We start from the raw sequence: 14,653 nt of genomic DNA on the forward strand, positions 1-14,653 counted from the left end.
TAAGATGTAACAAAGACTAAATGGTTCACCTTTGTACACATTTTTAATTAATACACATAAATTTTCTTGAATGTTCAGACAAGTCTTAGAAACCCAGCTAGAGGTACAAGCCTTACTTGAACTGTGATTGAAAAGTCCATGAATGAGACATGAGTGTCTCTTTGAGGTCCAGAATTATACCTGCTATATTAACCAGAACTCAGCATGAAGCTGAGTGTTTTTTTCTAGAACTTATTTTGTAAATTTCTCTGCTGATAGGAATGAGTATTTGCAGACACATCCTATTTTCCCAATTTTACAGGACAACATGTAGAACTCCCCAAGATCCAACAAATTTTTTAATATCAGCTCTTAAAAATATAAGCACATTTGTTAGTACTGGTAGTAAACAGATGTTTAAGTTGGGGAAATGGCTCATAACAGTTTCCAAAATCTTATGTGCACAGGATTTCTCCATATACAGACTGCAAATTACGGAGTTAAGCTGATTAGAAACAAAAACAGAAAGAAAATACTCAAGCTCCTGCTCCATTTGCTGGGCTTTTTCATCTCTCTCTATCATTGCTGCAACTAGGCAGTGAGATAACGAGGCAACTGTGTGTGTACCCTCACCAATTTTGTGGGGACATCAAGCTGTGCAGTGTAGCTGACACATCCAAAGGACAGGATGCTCAGAGATATTCAGAGAGACCTAAACAGGCTGAGCAGTGGGTCCTAGAGAATCTCATAAGATTCAGTAAATCCAATGGCAAGGTCTTGCATCTGGGTTGTGGCTACCCCCACTATCAGTACTAGCTGGGGAACAAAAGGATTAAGCAAGCCCTGGTGAAAAGGACTTGGAATACTGGTGGATGGTAAGGAGAATGTGACCATAAATGTGCCCTTGCAGCCCAGAAACCAGCTGTATGCAGAGAGCTCGTTGATGTCTCACCCCTGGAGGCATTCAAGGCCAGACTGGACCAGGCCTTGAGCACCCCGATGGAGTTGAATGTGTCCCTGTTCATTGCAGGGGAGTTGGACTAGGTGGCCTTTAAGGGTTCCTTCCAATTCAAACAATTATATGAGCAGGTGCTAATCCCTGTTGAGTGCACACTTTGCCTTACTTACTGATGCCTTCCATTTCTTCTTTCTTCGGACTGCCTGCCAGGATGTTTTGGGTCAAGAGAGCAAGCATGTGCACTTCTCTTCTGTGTGGTCTTCCCTTTTAATTGGCCAGTTCTAGCAATTATCCTCCTGTAGCTCTAGGGTTGTCTGGTACTTCAGGCACTGCTGGTGTGAGCAAAAATTTGGGTTACTGTAGGATATCACATTTGTTACTTACTGAACTGTGTAGAAGTTACTGCTATTGTGTAGAAGTTGTCATATACATTGCTAATGCCTGAAATATGCATGAAGTGCCATTCTTATGGGTTACTAAACAGGAGAAAGAATTATGTAAGACATGTTTCATAAAACTCATTATTTCATAAAATACAGCCATCTAATGACCTCCTGTATTCATACTCGCATTCTCTACTTAGCTTACAGCATCAAGTGTTTCTCTGCAGGAGCGAGACAATTAAGGATGTAAAATGCCTGCAAGGCAAAAATAAGTAAGGATTTCTGTACAGTGTATAATTACTGCCCAGATCAGTTTGAGTCAGATGACAATGGAATTTTATTCCTTAATCAAGTAAAATATAATTTGTATCTCCCTTCCTAGATGTATCATAAGTACTGTAGTTCTAGAGCTGTACATTGTAGGATAACTTCCTGAGAGAACATGACCCAGTGTAGCAGGCTGTGAGCAGGTGCAACCACAGGACACACTAAGAGTTATGTTTCATACCACTCTTCAGTGGTAACTGTCTCTGGGTAAGTAACTTCAGTGCTTCCTGTTTGCAACCTAGCAAATGAAATGCTAATCTGTGCTGACAATAAAAGAGATTTTTTTTTTCCTCTCAAATAATAATTTATAGCAAGGACTTTGCTCATTTAATTTAGGCCCCAGGTTAGCTCTCTTAGGTCAATTAATCAGCTGTGCCTGCATACTGCTCTGCTTTACTGTTTTACAGTGGTTGCCTTAAGATGATTTTTTCCACCTTATTACCTTAAGCTAGCTGCATCTTAGTGAAGTCCTGAAGTCCTTTTTCTGGCCTATTTCCTGGTGTTTGCAACTTGCAATCCCCTTCTCTATCTGTCTGATGGCATCAGGGACTGTCTGGCTGAAGCTTTCCTGTTCTGTCTTAGGGATAAATCTGTCTTCTCCTGTTCCCTCAATAGATTCCAGGGCATAGAAGCTCTAGGGCAAAGCCTTCTGCTAGCCATTGTCTAAGACAGTTTCTCTAACAGGTTTTATCAAGATCAGCAATCATACTGCCTTCCATATGGCCTTTTTGTCCCAGAAGCAGCACAGTTCTGCTGGATGAAAGATCTTACAGTTAGAGACCTGGGTGTGCCACACTTCCACATTTCACCACCTAGCTGTATAGTGCCTGCCCAGATGTACCTAGATGATGACTGAATAGTTCATAACACTGTGCCTCTGTATCTTGGCAGAAAGAAGAATTTCAAGCCAATATGTAAGACTTTCATAACAAATTTTGGCATATGTTGCTGCTTTTGCAACTTGAGGGAGAGCCAATATTGAGACTTCGTAGGTCCTTCTGACTTGTAATAGAGATTAACTGCCAACAGGGTTGGGGATCATCAGCACAACTATGGTTGCAGGACTGCAGCTCATGTTTACACACGGAGAATAAGTCACTCTGAGAGCCGTTTTGTGGTCACAGTCCCAGAGTACAGTTAGCACCTGGAATTGTCCTCTGTAAGCTATTCCTTGGATAGGTTTATTTTTTTCATTTAATCTCTGGATATCTGATGTGTTTCCTCATATTAGCCTTCTCTCTTCACATACAAAAGCAAGTGCACACACTTTCCAAGAAGATATCTGCCCTAGTCATTAAAATTCTTAAGAAGCTGTAGTTTTGAATGAAGTACGTGCTCAATTTTCTTTCAGAAATTGCAAAGGAAAGACTGTTGCTGAACTGCTTGTTTCATGAAGAAGCAGTTCTACTTCTGACATTGCTAACAGACTGTAGAAGTTGATGCATTGCTGCAGTACATTCTCTTAAAACTGCAGTACAGTTCCTCTTAAAATGTACAACTTTCATAGTTTCTTTACAGAACTTTCTCATGTATTAAATGCCTCTTTTCTCCCCCTAGCACACATACTTAAGCTTGCATTACAGAATCATAGAATCATTTGAGTTGGCAGTACCTGTAAGGGTCATCTAGTCCCACTTCCCTGCAGTGAATAGGGACATTGCATCTAGATAAGGATGGTCAAAGCCTACAAGCTGCATTCTCATCCACAGTTGCTGTCCTGTACTGCCTACTGCCTGCCCCTAACTGTTTACAAGGAGTTAGGCAGTAAACATCACAAAGGAAAATAGTGCATTTCTTCTGAAGGAGATGAGCAAGTGTTTTTAGTTGCCCAGAGGAAAGAATGTGTATCTAAAACATGGTAATTGATGACGGAAATAGTTTTCTCTTTTCCTACAAAGAAAACACCAAGGTGTATAGAGGTAAGAGACAAAGTGAAATATAAGTTTGTGATTACCTGTGTTTCAATTACAGTTCTTCTGTAAAGCTGTGAATGTTTGAAATCCCCATAGGATCAGCACCAGAGGAAAAAATATCTGTAGTGGAACAAAAATAAGAATAAAGCAAAATCTGTGGAGCCTGAAATATTCTCCCTGGTAGCTTATCACTCTTGGGTGTAGTTCTGTGTACAATTTTGACATCTTTGGTATCTGAAGCAAAGACAGCTGCTGGGGAGATGGTAAAACAAGAACTCAGTTCCTGAAGGCCACAAACTTCCTGTAAGCATTGAGATAGGACTGTCATCAGCCTGATGCCACCTGGGAGGGGTTTTCTGTTTGATGCTTTTCATGTTCTGCAGAGATGGGTAGTCATGAAGGTGGTACTTTAAGCACCCTGCCACCAAGCAGCATCTCCTCAGTCTCCAGCTCCAGCTGGGGGGTCGCAATTTCGGCTTATTTATTGCTTTTCCTCAGGAGAGCTATAAGGGCATACTGCCAGCAGGAGCACAGGGCTGCCATGGGGGATAGGGGATGTTTTGGGCAAGCGGCACCTCCACATCACCAGGTGCTCGGCCGCCATATTTCTTAAGGGCAAGAGAGCCGCCTACTCGGCGGCGGCCATTTTCCATAAGGGCAAGGGCGCCGCGTTCAGGCGCCGTTTGCAACACCATGGCAACGGCGGCCATGTTAGGCGAGGGCAAGCGGCAGCCACCGAAGCGTCCATAACAAGTGAGGGCGAAATGGCCGCCGGAAGGGGCGGCCGCCTCTAAGGGAGGTGCTGAACACCGCTGCTTCAGCCGCGTTTAGGATTGGCCCGTGCGCGTATTTGGTTTCCGGAGGGCCTGAGGAAAGGCGGTAGGAGTCGGTGGGCTGTTTTAGGGTGGGTGAGGGTGGCCGGGCTGCTCAGCGGCTGGACTAGGTCAGGCTGCGCCGGGCGAAGTACGTGAGGGTGGGCGGGCGGCTCTGCGCGGCAGTGACCGTGGCGACGGGGACGGTTCCCGTGGGGCAGCGAGCGGTGCACCGTGGGGTGGGCGGCTGTAGGCCTGTGGATGCCCGGAGGTAGCAGGGGAGCCGTGCGTGTTGTGGGAGGGAGTTGTTGAGAGAGAGAAAACAGTTAAATTGGAGTTTTCTTTGGTTATTTGTGGTAATTCTTGAGGTTTGTTTAGTGTTTATGTTTCGAGGCAGGTTACAGGAATGGAAGACTATTGTGGTTTTTCGTTAACTCCTTTAGGAAGGAGTTGCTGTTCTGTATTGGGTGAAAGGCGTTGCCACGCTAAAACGCTTGTTGAAAAAAGGTTTGGCCAAGCTATCAGTGTTATCTATCAGTGTTATTACCTGTATCTTAAAAATGCAATAGCCTTATTATTTTCAGTAGATCTCAACCATGTAACAACTGTTTGGATCAGCCTGTAACCCATAGTTCTGTAAATGCCGCTCTGGATCAAAACGGAACAGTATTAACTTTATTTGTATACTCTGCATTTCATTGCTTTCTGGACTTCATGTAGCTCAGAGGTGGTTATCTGAGTTTTAAACTGGCACAATACCTTTGAATATGGAACAAGAATGCTGCTTAGGTATAATGAAGGTATATTTTGTTTTCCAGCACTAGCTGCAGTGTTTGTTTTGGGAACCCTCCAAGGAAACGTTAATTGGTTTAGCAAATTAATATGTGAGGAAAATTCAAGAGAATGTAAGAAAAAATACTTTGGTAGTGAAAGTTTTTGTTAGTCACTGGAACAGATTGCTCAAGGAGATTATGGAGTCCCTGGAGATAGCGGAAATCTGGCTAAGGAAGGCCATTGGCCCTGCTCCTGCCGAATCTGATTTATTTGAGAGCACTGAATGGGTCATCAGCAGAACTCCTTTCTAGCCTCAATTCTGTAACTAGTAGTGCAGAACTTTTAAAATTCCATTAATTTGGTCATAAGTATGCTTCTAATGTTGGGGTCATCAGCAGAACTCCTTCCTAGCCTCAATTCTGTAACTAGTAGTGCAGAACTTTTAAAATTCCATTAATTTGGTCATAAATATGCTTCTAATGTGTCTGTATCTCTGATAAAACACAGAACTGTTCTGCAAAACTTTATTAGGAACTGCTCAGTTCACTATATATATATATATATAGAGCTATATGTTCACTATATATATATATAGAGCTATATGTTCACTATATATATATATAGAGCTATATGTTCACTATGTATATATATATATTGTTTTGTAAAATCTCTGAGAGCTCGTCTTCAAGGAATTGCTTCCCTTGGCTTTAACTGACTTTGAATGTTGGTACAATAAGAGCAACTTGATTGGTGTGTCCATTTCAACATCACAGATTGGTGGTTCTCATGGAGGGTGACATCCATGAGTTGCTGTTCACAGTGCGAAACCCAGTGGCGTCTTTTAAGACTTAACTCTTGACCAATGTTTTCCAAAGCCACTGAAGTTATTCTGTACTGTGTTGTGTATCTTATTACCATAATGAATTGGCTGTGATTAGGTTGGTGTCGTTGTTTTCTTTTAATGGTGTTCTTCAGTGACCAGGCAGAACTTGGAGAAGTGGGGAGCCTGTATGTCTCAGCCACCATGTCTGGAGCTGGCAATAAACGGGCAGCTGGAGAGCCTGGCCCTTCTGCACCTCCAGAGAAAAAGGCAGGAGTTGAAGACTTGGGGACCACAGTAGAGACCATTAAGCTTGGTGGCGTTTCTTCAACGGTATGTCTTTTTTGCTTACTGCCTCTCAAGCTCTTGGTTTTTCTTATATGGGAACCAAATTGTCTTTCTTCCTTGATGAGCCTAGTGAACTGGTTTGTGAGGAACGTGCCACTGAACTTGTGCTTCTGCACAGGAGGAGTTGGACATTCGGACCCTACAGACCAAGAACCGGAAACTAGCAGAGATGCTTGACCAGCGGCAAGCCATTGAGGATGAGCTGCGGGAACACATTGAGAAGCTGGAGCGTCGGCAGGCCACTGATGATGCCTCTCTGCTGATTATCAACCGTTACTGGAATCAAGTTAGTAATATGCGAGGGCTGCTCTGGAAGTAATGCCTCCTATTTCATTCTGTTGGCCCACAATGTTAGAGGCAGATGCTCGTGGTATGGCAGTAAAATTTGATATTCCGTTTTGTTGCTGCATGACAGATGGCAGCAGAGGGGCAGTCTGGCAGAATGGCATCTGACATGGAAGTGCTTATGAGGCAAGTGTGTCCATAGCAGCTATGAAACAGTGAGAGACCTCCACTGGGATGGCATATGGCATGCAGACTGTAGTTTGTTGCTGGTGAAGATGCATAGCTAACAGTGATGACTGTATTGAAAAATAGAGTTGCGTAGCTGAGTATTTGCTCTATCAAATAATGCCACTGTGCTCTTTTTATCTGTTGCAGTTTCAGTGGAAGTAAATAGGAGGCATTGCTTTTGGAGGGACGTGTGTGTTTTATGAATACTGTTCTCCTTGCGCCTTCTGTTCACCTGCACATTCATCCTTTGTCTTGTCTTTCTTTGTTACTCAGTTTGATGAAAATATCCGCATCATCCTTAAACGTTTTGACCTGGACCAAGGCCTTGGAGACCTCCTGTCTGAAAGAAAAGCACTTGTTGTACCAGAACCTGAACCAGACTCAGACAGTAATCAGGAACGAAAAGATGAAAGGGAAAGAGGTGAGGCACATGGCTGGAGACAGTGGAAAAGATGAATTTCAGCTGTGGATGCTACTGGCTTGTTTTTCTAAAAGCTGTCACAGGCTTTCTGATTATGAAGAATAGCGTTATTTTTCTGCCAGAGCATGTTTACTTTTTGCACTTCTTTCTGTTCCCAGGTGAAGGGTTGGAGCCAGCTTTTTCCTTCCTAGCAACCTTAGCCAGCAGCACTAGTGAGGAGATAGAATCTCAGCTGCAAGAGCGTGTGGAGTCCTCCCGGCGTGCTGTTGCCCAGATTGTGACAATGTATGACAAACTGCAGGAGAAAGTGGATGTGCTGTCACACAAGCTGAATAGTGGAGGTAGGACCAAAGTGGTGGATCCCTGGCTGATGCTCAAGGCTTCCTGTCTAATTCCATCTTAGACGTGATCTTGCATTCTAAGAATTAAGAATGACAAGGCTTTAAGCTCATTTAGTTTCCAAAATAAATTTGCTTACCTCTTCTAATGCCTAATTATCAAAACCTTCAGTGAAGGCTTTGTATCAGAAGAATGTGATAATTGCCTTTGAATATGAATGCTGAGAGTTCTGCCCACAGCATGGGGCTGAGGAGAGGTTTGTTTCTGCCTGTAGTGTGCTTCCTCACCTGAGAGTCTACAGATTAAACCTTATCAGGCTTACCAGTAAGGAAATGAAACAATATCACAAACTGACGCTGGATTTCTGACTTGCAGTTCATTAAAAGGCATAGAGTAACAGTCTTCTCAGTGTTCTGTGGGCTTTAAGCCCACTGGGAAGCATCTAATATCACTGTGTATCCAGTGTGACTGTTAATTTTGAACTCAAGACAATTTTGCTGAAGAAACATAAATGATGAGAGTCCAAAAATTGATGTAGTAGTTTTATGCTCAGGTTAACCTCTGAAAAAAAACTGTTGGCTTCAGGGCAGAATTCTAATCTTTTCTGAGGGAAAACTTAGGAAGAATTACCAACTCTTTGTTTTTTTTCCTGATGTCCAGAGCATTCCATGATTTGATAAAAGAGCTTTGAGAAGCAGCACTGATGTGGTAAAATACTACCATGCTGAGCTGGCAGTCACAGACTGTTGCTGTAATACCAGTGCTGTCGTGTGATCCTGTACTCACACAACACTGTACTCAGTTGCAATTTGTCATTTGGTTTATTAGCGTGTGTTGAAATAGGTTTGCACGTAAGTTTGACCTGCAGTAGGATATTGGTGTAATAGAAGAGTGTTTTCTGTGTTGCTGATATTGACGTGATTGGAATGATCTCTGGCATTAAGAGATGGTTACAAATGGGAATGAATGGTATGTTAAATGGCAAAGCCTTTTGCTTGGTAAGTGCAAGATATTACTCCAAGGAGAGCCGTAATAAGAAGCAGTTAACAACAGAATCTCCTTTTAACTTTTCTCTTTTTCTTTTTACTGTTTAAGAATAGAACCTACCTTCTTTATTTGCTTCTTTTTCTTTTGGTTGTTTCAGATATTTCGCTGATGGAAGAAGCAGTCTTGGAACTTAATTCCTACCTTTCACATGAGAATGGACGTCTACAGGAACTGGCTGATCTTCTTCAGGAGAAGCACCGAATAATGTCTCAGGAGGTATAAAAAGAAGAGAGAAAAAAATCTGTTTTGGAGACTGTACTTGATTATTTTCCATTTAGAATAATCTGTTTGCAAAGCAGATTGTTGTCTTACAGAAAGGCAGCAGGAAGAAGAATGGAAATTCAGATTCTGAACAAAGGTTATGGAAAGAATGGTTGTATGTAGATTTTTTTCTGTGTAATTTGGATGGATTAGACTATTGTCCTATAATGAAGGACAGAATATAATGGTTAATAAGTTACATGGATATGACTTTTAGAAGCAAATGAAGCAGAGAAGGTGGTAAGATGATGGCTAATCTGTCTGTGACGCTTGCTGTTCTGTCATTTCACCTCTTTTTTTTTTTTTTTTTTTTTTTCTGGGTTGTGTGTGAAAGTTTTACAGCCCTAATTGTAGGATGAATACAGTCTTTAAGGAATTCAGGAATTAAGGAATGCTTTACGAGGCATCCATAATCATTTGAGGTAATGCTGGTGTGGTTCAGTGTTTGTCCGAAGGCACTTAAGTGGTTTATAGAGCAGGATTTAAACGATTAAAAAAAAAAACAAAACAAAAAAAAAAAAAAAACCTTTGAATAAGGTGAGGTGGCTGCCGTTGCACTCTGCCTGATATTCCCAACTTCTTTCTTATTTTGGGTTTGGGTTTAAAAGGACTCAAAGGTCACCCAGTTCTACGCCTTTCTGATGTGTGCAGGGTGGCCACACATGTGATAGGATAGTAGAGGAAGTTCTTGCACAAATGTGCGCAAGAACTTCTTTACAGTGAGGTGATGGAGCACTGGAACAGGCTGCCCAGGGAGGTGGTGGAGTCTCCTTCTCTGGAGATGTTCCAGACCTGCCCGGATGCCTACCTGCGCGACCTGCTGTAGGGAACCTGCTTTGGCAGGGGGGTTGGACTCGATGATCCCTGGAGGTCCCTTCCAACCCCTACAGTTCTGTGATTCTGTGAGATCAGGCTGCCCAGGGCTTTGAACACTTCCATGGATGGGGTGTCCACAAATTCTCTGGGGAGCCTCCCAGAGATCTCCTCCAATAATTATTTAAACAGCTGAAAACTCACTTTTCTGAACTTCAGGGTGCTGGCTTTGCTTTTGTCAGTCCCATATTCCTTGAGATCATGAACTCCAGTCTTAAGCCCTTTAATGATCTCTTCTGTGTTGATGAGCACCAGGTCCAGTAATACTTCTCTTCTTGTTGGTCTGCCCAATGCGTGGACCAGGAAGTTTTTTTCAGTACACTCAAGCAGTCTGCTGAGTTGTTTGCAGCCCATCAAGTTGCCAGCAACTGTGGGTAGATAACTGGATAGTTGAAATCCCCAGTCAGGATGAGAACCTGTGAGCATGCTGCTTCTTGTAGCTGAAGCAGTAAGGCTTTGTCAGCAGTCTCTTCATCAGGTGGTTTGTAATAGATGCTGACCACCAGGTGTCCTTTGTTGGAGTGGTCCCTAATGTCAGCCCACAAGCTCTCAACCTGTTTATGACTGTTTCTCAGAGCCATCGCTTTGCAGTCTGTCCACTTCTTAACAAAGAGGGCGACTCCCCCACACCTTCCCTGCTTGTAAAAAGCTTGCAGCTCTTAATTGTTGTACACTCTAGTTGTGCAATTTGTCCTTCTGCATTTGCATGACAGCAGTTAGGCCATACGTTTCTAATTGCACCATGGCTTCTATCTGCTTATTTCCCACGCTGCATGCATTGGTGTAGAGACATTTCAGCTGTGCTGACGGACTTGTTTTCTTCTTCAGAGAGTAATCTTGGAATAAGTTATCTGAATAGGAAAAGACAACCACAAAGTGTGCAAAGAGTGTGAATGCAGTGTATCATGAATATGAAGAAAAAAAAATTCTTAGCACTCTGAAAAATTGTTGGTTCTATCTAATATTGTGACCAAAATATTCTTGACTGCAGTTCTCCAAGTTGCAAGAGAAAGTGGAGACAGCGGAGTCTCGAGTGTCTGTTCTGGAGACTATGATTGATGACCTTCAGTGGAATATTGACAAGATCCGTAAGAGAGAGCAGCGACTTAACCGGCACTTGGCAGATGTTCTTGAGCGGGTGAGCGCCACCCAGAGAAACGGGTTTAGTTTTGAGTGATGTGTTTCCTAGCGCATTTCGTTGTGAGAAGTTAGAATCTCTAGTATACAGTCTGTGACTCTGAATGTGCTGCTGTATATTCTTTATACACTTACGCATTTAATCAAGCATTTATGAAATTTGTTGCCTTTTTGCAGGTGAATTCCAAAGGTTACAAGGTGTACGGAGCAGGAAGCAGTCTCTATGGGGGCACAATCACCATTAATGCCCGTAAGGTAAAGTCAGGACCTCAGTTTTGTTCATGGGAAAGAATATATTCAAAGACAGCTTGCGTGTAGGATCTTGGTTTGTTATAGAATTAAACACTTCCTTTACTACAAATCTCCTGGGGGAGCCTTGACAAACCATTGTGTTTCCTTATAAGTTTCCTGGTATAAAAAGGCCTGGGGGAAGTAGGGTCTGTCCTATTCAGTAGCATTATCTAGCCCTTACTGTAAAAATGATCATTCAGTTAGTACTGTACATGAATAGTGGAACTTAAAAGTGATTTATCCCTTGCAGTTTGAGGAGATGAATGCAGAGCTGGAAGAGAATAAAGAGCTTGCTGGGAACCGCCTCAACGAGTTAGAGGAACTGCGTCATGATCTTCAGGAAGTAACAACACAGAATGAAAAACTCAAGGTGAGATGTCTGTACCTGTCTGAAGATAAAGACGTTTCTGTAGCCTGTTCCCATCTGTCATGCTGTGTTGTATCTCTGGGAATCCTTATTAATATTCTTCTATTCTGTACTTGCTCTTTGTATCCTGAGCCATATAAAAAGTGTGGCTAGCTGGCTGAGAGAGATTGTTCTGTGCTTCACTCTTGTGACACCCTGCTTGGAAAACTGCATCCAGCTTTGGGGTTCTGAGCCCCTTAAAGACAAGAAGCTTTTAGGCTGGGTCTAGAGGAGAGGCATGAAAATGACCAGATTGCTTTCCTCTGAGGAAATGCTGAGAGTAGGAATTGTTCAGAGCTAGAGAAGAGAAGGCTTTCAGAGTACTTTATTGCAACCTCTCAATATTCAAAGGGAGCTTATTGAAAAATGAAGAATTTTTTTTTTTTTTTTTTTTTTTTTTTACCAGAGCCTGTATTGACAGGACAAGGGGTAATGCTTATACACCAGCTGTCCTCTTAGTTTAGAAATGTGACTTTCTTTATTTTTTTTCTTAAAGGCTGAAGCAAGTTGTACAGTGAAACTGTTAGTGCCCCATTTCTGAAAACATTCAAGGTCTGGTTGTACTAGGCTGTGGGGAACCTGATTTAGTGGGTGGCAGGAGGTTGGAAGTGGTTGGGCTTGAAACTCCCAGTCCAAGCCATTCTCTGTTTCTATGTCCCTGTCCATGCTGGGCACATTGAACTAAGTACTCTTTAAAGATTCTTGCCAAGTCAAACGGTGTGTTTTATAGTTGGGCTGTGTACTCAAAATAAGTGTGTTTGTGCGACTTAAGCTTGCAATTCAGTGCATTGGTGACATCGTGTGGTCATCAGTGGGAATTGTACTAATTTTTTATTTCCTGTTCTCAGTTGTGTTCCATTCCTTTAGAATGTTTTAATGGTACCTGGTTATTTAGTTCCCCTCTTTCACCTTCCCTCCCCATGTGAGTTGAACCAGGGAACTTGAGTAGAAGATTCTAGATTCTGGAAAGGATAGATTAACTTAAACCTTTTATTTGTGGTTTATTTATGGATAGAGAGGAAACAACATACAAATTTCTTATATCTTAGTGGCAGTAACACTAAAATTTGTGATAAATTTGTAGATAAAATTTAGATTCTGTTTATCTTAGCTTAGCCTGATAGTGGGAACATCTGAGCTGATATTTAAGTTTCAGAGATGAGACACCAGAGATTGACTTGAGGCACTAGTAAATACTGTTTATCCATGTGAGCTTGTTTTGAGAGGAGCTCCATTTGGCATACAGCTTTCTTTTTATTAGTGTTGAGCATGTTGTGTGTGTATGTATCTATATATCTGTTTCAAGTCACACCTATTTCCTGAGTTTTTTGTAGTAAAATTCAAATTCTGTACTTTCTCTCATTTGCTTTCTGTTAATGTGTTTCTCACTGGCACTTAGTTTTTCTAATTTACAGTTGTATTTTTCTGTGTTTCTGTCTTAATTCATTTATATCTTTGTGATTTTGCAATAAATCATTTGAAGATATTTATTGTGCTTCCCAAATTCATATATTTGAGGTAAATTGTTGCAAAACCTGAAAATGAAAAAAAATTTACTGTGTGACTCTGTAAGAGAAACAGCTTTGTATATATCAGCAGAGAGAAAGCACAGACTGTTTTAGTCGATAACTTAAGCATCACTTGCATCCATTTCTCAGCAATGCTATTAAAGTTCTACACTGTTTTCTTTCTTGTTTTTAAGATACTTGTTCTGTTCCCACTGAAAAGTTGCTTCTGGCAGCTTTAACTCAAGGAGATGATTTTACTTTCTGTGACGTCTTTTATCCTGACCAGGTTGAGCTGCGACGAGCAGTGGAAGAAGCTGTGAAGGAGACTCCAGAATATCGCTGTATGCAGTCTCAGTTTTCTGTTCTGTATAATGAGAGTCTGCAGCTGAAGGCACATCTTGATGAGGCCCGCACTCTACTTCATGGCACTCGTACCACGCACCAGCGCCAGGTGGAACTAATTGAGGTAGTACTTCTGCTCCATTAAACTAGAGAACACTGTCGCCCATTGAGTGTTGCTGTTGATCTGAGTGGCCCCAGGTATGCTCAAGAAATGGCTTCCTGGCAGTAATACATCAGTTCTTGTACCTTTGCTGATGAGGTGAGAGAGACTTTCAGGTCACAGCACCAAGTTCTGTTTCCTTCTTACTCCTCAGAGGGATGAGGTCAGCCTTCACAAGAAACTACGCACAGAAGTAATTCAGTTAGAGGACACCCTGGCACAAGTCCGCAAAGAGTATGAGATGTTGAGGATTGAGTTTGAACAGACGCTTGCTGCCAATGAACAAGCAGGTATGGAGTTCTTCTGCTATGGTTTTTTGTTCGTTTGTTTTTAAAAAATCAGCCCCATTAGAGCTTCCATTGCAGCAAAACACTTGACATGATTTTATTTTTTTCTGTTACTCTTAAATACTTGTCCTGACAAGTTTCAGAAGCACGTTATCTGACTTCCTTTTAGGTGCTGCAAAATGTTTCATTTTCATAGAATCATTGAGTCATGGAATGGTTTGAATTGGAAGGGTAAAATCATCTAGTTCCCACCCTCCTGCTGCAGACAGGGATTGTAGTAGACAGTAGGCAGGTTGTTCACAGCCCCATCCACTCTGGCCTTCAAAACCTCCAGGAAGAGGGCATCCACAACCACCCTGGGCTGTCTGTTCTAGTGTCTCACCACCGTCACAGTAAAGAATTTCTTCTTAACATCAAGTCTGAATCTGTGTTGTTCTAGTTTAAAGTCATTTCTCCTCATTCTCTGCCTACGTGCCCTTATAAAATATCCCTCCCCAACTTCAGGTACTGAAGGCCCCCTTCAGGTATTGGAAGTCAGCTATAAGCTCCCCAGCTCTCAGCCTGCCCTTGCAGAGGAGAAAAAGGAAAGGAAGAGTAAAAGCAAGAAAACGTACAGATCAAGACTATTAGTGTAGGCAAACCCTAACCCTTGTTTGATAAGCAAGAAGTGGAACAGAAATAAAAATGGATGGCAAGGTAGTCCCTCACCCATTTCGGGGGGGGGGGGGGGGGGGGGGGGGGGGGGGGGGGGGGG

The 14,653-nt window shown here is 42.2% G+C and overlaps 1 protein-coding gene across 3 annotated transcripts in view; it reads left to right on the plus strand.

Annotated features, from left to right (window-relative positions):
* The first annotated feature begins 4,345 nt into the window (after positions 1–4,345).
* Positions 4,346–14,653, plus strand: part of RNF20 (ring finger protein 20) — a 19,014-nt gene continuing 8,706 nt past the window's right edge. Inside the window, exons 1-11 of one of the 3 annotated variants that reach the window (XM_042823042.1) lie at positions 4,346–4,439; positions 6,122–6,299; positions 6,433–6,600; positions 7,101–7,248; positions 7,407–7,589; positions 8,732–8,850; positions 10,760–10,906; positions 11,083–11,160; positions 11,447–11,566; positions 13,397–13,576; positions 13,767–13,902. In XM_042823042.1, coding sequence (XP_042678976.1) covers positions 6,171–6,299; positions 6,433–6,600; positions 7,101–7,248; positions 7,407–7,589; positions 8,732–8,850; positions 10,760–10,906; positions 11,083–11,160; positions 11,447–11,566; positions 13,397–13,576; positions 13,767–13,902 — 1,408 coding nt within the window. In that variant the 5' untranslated portion in view covers positions 4,346–4,439; positions 6,122–6,170. The other 2 variants (XM_042823043.1, XM_042823044.1) reach the window with 2 other exon arrangements.

The sequence above is a fragment of the Centrocercus urophasianus genome, unplaced genomic scaffold (assembly GCF_019232065.1).
Source record: "Centrocercus urophasianus isolate 14NV4802_14NV808 unplaced genomic scaffold, USGS_Curo_1.0 seq_21, whole genome shotgun sequence".
Taxonomy (NCBI): domain Eukaryota; kingdom Metazoa; phylum Chordata; class Aves; order Galliformes; family Phasianidae; genus Centrocercus; species Centrocercus urophasianus.